This window comes from Brachyhypopomus gauderio, chromosome 2 (assembly GCF_052324685.1).
Source record: "Brachyhypopomus gauderio isolate BG-103 chromosome 2, BGAUD_0.2, whole genome shotgun sequence".
In the NCBI taxonomy this organism is placed as follows: domain Eukaryota; kingdom Metazoa; phylum Chordata; class Actinopteri; order Gymnotiformes; family Hypopomidae; genus Brachyhypopomus; species Brachyhypopomus gauderio.
The window spans coordinates 44,403,926-44,409,925 of record NC_135212.1 but is presented as its reverse complement, the minus strand read 5'-3'; the positions used below and the strand labels follow the sequence as shown (position 1 = coordinate 44,409,925).

General features: G+C 44.1%; 1 protein-coding gene across 2 annotated transcripts in view; it reads left to right on the top strand.

Annotated features, from left to right (window-relative positions):
- The first annotated feature begins 4,120 nt into the window (after positions 1–4,120).
- Positions 4,121–6,000, top strand: part of fam20ca (FAM20C golgi associated secretory pathway kinase a) — a 40,044-nt gene continuing 38,164 nt past the window's right edge. The window contains exons 1-2 of one of the 2 annotated variants that reach the window (XM_076996826.1): positions 4,121–4,804; positions 4,958–5,456. In XM_076996826.1, the coding sequence (XP_076852941.1) occupies positions 4,966–5,456 (491 nt within the window). In that variant the 5' untranslated portion in view covers positions 4,121–4,804; positions 4,958–4,965. Of the gene's footprint in view, positions 5,457–6,000 lie in introns of both variants that reach the window. The other variant, XM_076996825.1, reaches the window with a different exon arrangement.

The window sequence follows — 6,000 nt, the reverse complement described above, 5'->3', positions numbered from 1 at the left end:
TTCTCATGAATCCCGACAACACACACCACACTTGGCCTGACATTAATAATTAAAGCTCAGTGGATGGTGCCCATAAGCATGTAAAAGGTCAGACACTGCTCTGCCATCAATAATAGAACGAACTCATCTGCCTCCGGCGGAAAGGAAAGTGCAGATTGTCATTTACAGAGGGGCAAATAAATGCCAAGCCAAAGGGCTTTTGTTTTTTCTCTTCTATTTTCCGGTCACTAAATGAACACAGAGTTGTCAGATTCAGAATTTGATCTAAGTGAAGACTTAGTTTTGTTTTGTTTCTTTTTTGTTTGTTTGTTTTGTTTCTTTTTTGTTTTTGTCTTTTTCTTTTTTCTTTTTCTGCGAGGTTTATTTTTTCCAGGATTGTATGGAGCAGAGATGCTGTATTCAGATTTGTGTCTTTGCTCTGCCTGTACCGCATAACTCAGTGCTGCCACTCACACGTCCCTCTCTGGTTCTGTCCCCCATCAGGCTAAGCGGTCATTGCCACGGGCCAGTTGCCCCCCAAAGAAGCCACCCCCCCCAACCACCCCCACCAACTACAACCCAAACACCCACCCTCCTCCGTGCTCTTCAATAGCTCCTCACATTAAACTCTCATTAATCTTCAGAAATAATAACAACCGTCTTTTCTTAATGTCAGAAAATGAGCCACAATTTGTACCACTGACTCAATCAAGTTGTCAAGACACTCACATAAGCACCTATAAATACCTCGGAATGCTCTGGCCTGCCCCATGAGCCCCACGGCGGGCGGGACACTCTTCCCTGCATGACAGAAAGCAAAGCTAACAAAACAAAACAAAACAAACCATCCTTCACCATGCTACAAAATAAACATCACTCCTACAGTTGCATAACACTGACAGAACTTCCCGTTGCTATTATTCTGCTACACATCGCAGTTGTGTTTAAATGACATATTGCACGCTGAAGAAACCTACTGGTGATTACCTGAAGGCCTGCATGGTATATGTCCCCTTGCAGATTTATATTGACCCCATCCGAAATCTAGCATCTACAAGCATAAACATATATATTGTACAGCTTGGTCCCCCTCACTTCAGAATTTCCATCTGCGCCGATGGGGAGGACAAAGGTTTATGAGACCGTATGAACGCTTGAGATGTATTAGAGCACTAACGCACTGTCGGCAGCAGTCACAATGCTGACACAACAGAAATGTCTGATGATGTCATACTGAGCTCTTTGTAGAGTCATTATAACAACAGATACTTGATGTGCCAGGATTATAGTAAACACCGACCCACTAGCTGTACTCTGACAACGGTCAAATATATATTTAGGAGCCCTGATTACTTATGAGTGTTCCTATTATTTCTAGATTTATGGTGCTGCAGCCACCTGATGCAGGACCCTCCAGCTCCCCAGTCACATCCTGCTGTCACAAGTCCCGCTGAGCCTGCTGTCGGATAGTCGTGCCCCGCAGTCCCGAACTGGCATCGATTTCCCTGACACGGCTCAGCCTCCTCACCATCGCGGTTCTTGAAAGCCCGAAGCCCATGAAACACCTCCCTGGTTCGGTGTGGACGGCGGATCCAGCCGCGCGGGTCGATGTCAGCAATAATGCGCCGCACTCCTGGGCCGAGCGTGCCACGTCTTCGTTTGGGCCTCAGGGTCAGAGGTCATAAAACTGACATCGATGCAGAGATATTAGCGGAGGAGCAACAAACGAGAGCTGAGAGGAGGACTGAAATGCTAAACGTAACCTTGGTGACCTCTCCTCTGGAATGTTGTTTATCTCAGCCTGATATAAACAGCCTGCTGGCATGCATAAAAGATATCCTGTGTTTTGTTTTTGTTTTTTTTCTCGTAAACTTAGAAAAAAGAATATTGTTGTCCCTGTGATTCTGTTGATCATCCGAATTAGAAAAAACAGACGCCCCTTATTACAACATAACTCTACTGGGAAAAAACTCACTGTTCATAACCACACTGTACTGTTTGTGCTTAATAAAGTGTTTCCCTATTTCTGTAATTCAATATTTGAATATTTGCCTGTGCTTAATCATAAGGACTTGTGTGTGGACATGAACATGACATATACCAACAGTAACTTAAGTAGCAACAGCCTTTAGCAATGAAAGCAGTTGCACTGGTAAGTTGTGCAAAAAAGAACAGATACATTGTAGGATATGTGGGTTAAGGATTAAGTCCAAACACTGGCCTTATAACTGATCTTAGATCAGTTTATTGTAAGAAAGTTGCAGACACCAAGAGTAAATACAATGCTTGGCTGAAACCATAATATTGTAGCATACTATTCAGAGTTGAAAAATTCCCACTAGCTGTCCAGAGACGAACAAAATAATCTGTTTGAAGCACAGTTGTAAAAATGACCTTTTTGTTTGCCTTTCGGGAACCTCTCAGTGGAGGTCATTAAATATTTTTGACACCCCCCGGAACACAAGCGTATACCTGCCTTCTTAAAATTAAGCCACACAGGATTATCCAAACTTTAACACATCTTGAAAAACCATTTACCGTGTAACAGCGCCGTATAATTATTTTCTTGGTTATGTTAAGCTTAAGGCTTGAGGTCAAAAGAAAGGTGCAAAAGACATTTTAAGTGTTTGTCCTACTTCCTTTGAATATCTATCAATAAATCTTTTCTCCCGGGTTTGTCTGACACAAAAGCACATTCTTATGAGCTCGCACATTTCTGTGAATCGTGTGAGGCAGGCAGTCCGAGCAGGCGGTGGCGGGTGAAAAGCGAATATCTTTGCCGCACTGTTCCCTTTGTTATACGTTGAATGGGAGGAGAAAATTGGCTGAAGGTAGCCTTCTAAAACTGCTCAGTGACTCATTAAAGCAATACTGGATTGAGACTTGTGTATTTGAAGTGGGAGATCAGGATTATATACATTAAAGAACACATATTGTCAGTGTTGGTAAGGTTTGGGTTGCTGTTTTGTCTATATGTGTAGTACTACAGATTCGTACTGATGTCCAAAAGTCTGAGCGTTTATGTGATAAAATATTAGGTTTCTGGATTTACGTTTTTCGCAAGCTGAAATTGTAATTGAAAAAGGAAGCTGTCCATTGGCTGTTTGAGAGAAGCGTGAAGGACACTGTCAGAGCTCCCAGAATGCTGTGCACATCTCCTGGCCCCGTCCACCTGCAACAGTAAATTAGAACTGTTTATTTAGTTAAACTGAATGTCAGCTTTGTTAGTTAGGTAAATGGTATAGTGTTAGCATTCCTTCCTTGCTGCATTAAAGTAGTGAGTGGGATGTGATCTCCTCCTAGGGAGTGTGTGTGCGTTCGGTTATTCCTCCCTCATTTCCCACTGTGGTCTCTCCTTTCCTGCTGTCTGTTATTCTTGAGAATAAACAGTGGGTTGATTTGCATTGAAGAATGGCGTCTGGAAAGAATTGTTTTCTGTTGACAATACAATACACTCACCCCCTTTACTAAAAAAACATGATGTGCAGGTACAAACTGCAGTCAATGTGTTTGTCAGCCACCCACTATCCTGCTCATCAGTGGTCAGTTTTTGACAACTTGGCTGACAACATTGGTAGTGACATAAGAAGTGTGTGATACACTATTATGTCTGTATCGGGCAGAGTGGAGTTTTTAAAGGCGTCAGTGTCACTGATGGGGATGGAGACCGTGACACCATCAATGACGGTGGTCGGCCCGATGAAGACCAGCAGTATTACAGAACATGCACGTCAACAAATGTGATCTCCTGTACACATACAAGATATTTCTAATAAATAGACGTTTCTAATAAAGTGGGTGTAAAACTGGGTGTGGACACGTTTTTACCTTTAATACAGTATGTTGGAAAATGTAAAATGTCTATCTTCAGTATATGACCAAATATAACTACGTTATTCAGTTGGGACAGACATAGATTTAATCTATATAGCACACTTAAGGGTTTCTCTCTCTTTCCCTCTTTCTGCTGACATGAGCCTTATTTGAATACGATTCCATAGAGCCAGTATGGGCCAGCGCTAATGATGAGGGCTTAGAATGACAAGGCTCTGTACAGTAACGCCCTCTTCTTGCTCAGACAGGAGTTGCAAGGTGCTGGTGTTTCAAAATGGTATTCGCAGCTTTCCTCAAGTCTCGATCGCGGCTCGCGTGTAGACTCAGCCAATCTCGTCCCAGTGACGCGAGCGAGGCAGTCTTCAGAAGGGGCTTCATCATAATATTTAACACACCCACCCCGAACGAGCACTAGTGCGAACTGGGCTGCGCGAGGAGTGACCTCGCGACACGAGCGCGCGGATACGTCGACACCTGTCACTGCGCTCACGAGCTTTGGCGGCACGCGACGGCGGAACGACGTTCCGATCAAGGCGGAAATATAATTACGTTCTTTTCCTTGAACTGTACCATAGTCACACGACTCCCCATTACCTCGTATAGGACGACTTTTCTTGTGTTTCGTCCTCTGTACTGGGACTTGATTCTTTGTCTCACCGCCATTATTTACTTGGACATTGGCGATATCTGGTACATCTGCGGTTTAACGAGGAAATGGACCGCGCTGATCCAGTTTCGTACTGAGCCGGGCTGTGCAGGACCTGGGGATGTAGGATCCACACCTCGGTTCCACTGATTTTGGCCAGACGCAGATACAAAGCACGCTGCGCGCAACAATGCCGAGAGGAGATATTCCTTAAGTAATAATTCATTCTTTGATAACCCAAACCTGGACGCAAAGGAAGAATTCTGGCCGTATTAGAGCAGGTCCCAACACTGCGTGGATTACGTGTGAAATGAAAGCAGAAACCCGTCAAAGGAACACCACATGGTGCGTTTTGCCTCGGCATCTTTAAAACGTTGACAGTAATGTGGCGCTCGGACTGGTAGCTACACACACAGTTGATAACCAGCCCCCTTAGGATGATGAAGATGATACTCTTCCGCAAATTCCGAGTGTTGATTCTCATGGTCTTTCTTATAGCATGCACCATGCACATCATGATTGACCTGTTACCCAAACTGGAGAAGCGAGCGGTTGGCTCCAACTCCGGGACCGGAGGCTGCACCTGCGCGCACAACCCGAGCGAAGAGCCTCGCAACTGGGCGAAACAGCGCACAAGATCCGCGGCGGAACCCGGGTGGCCTAACAAACACACTTTGAGAATACTGCAAGATTTCAGCAACGAGCCCAATTCAAACCTCACCTCTCAGTCTCTGGAGAAGGTCCCGGCCAATGGGCACAAGGCGGAATCTTTCAAAAGAGTTCAACAATTTGCATCGGGTTCTGAGAGGCAGAGGATGCTGATGAAGTCCGCGGTGAGCGGCGGGATGCAGCCCGTGCAGGGCGCATCCAGACTGTCCGCTCTGTACGAGCATCCCCTCTACAAGATAGACCTGCCGCCGCTCACAGACGATGACACGTTATTTAACGTCAACGCTGACATAAGATTTTATCCTAAAACTGCAGGGAATCAAGAATGGTAAGATACCTAGCTCATGAACACTTATATTACACATTGATCCGGCCTCTAGAATGGTAAAACTCGCCACATGCCGAGTGTCAGGTGTGATGATAGTAGGCAATTTACACTACAAATGAATATTACCTATAATTAAACGTTCCTGCTTTTCGTTTGCAAATAATAGAAATAGAGAAACACGTTAAATCTAAATTTTGTTTTTAAAAATGTCATTACTTTCCTTGACTTTTTCCAAATGGATTATTTTTCGACCTTGTGCATTGTCTTTTATTTCCGCTGGTCTCCTTTCTGCTTTTACTTCACACAAACCTGGCAAACCTCGCATAGCTCCAGCGTATTATTGCAGCTTACGCTCAGCCGACGGGGCAACAAACTATCATAATAAAATAACTGGGCACAGCTTCAAGTTCATCGAATTTTAAAATTGGGTTAATTAACAAGTCTATGAAATAGAAAGGGTCTTTTATCATTCTGTCATTCACATAATGCATTTTGTTGCAATATTGTCTATTCTGGATATTTGTTCATCATACTAGCATAAATG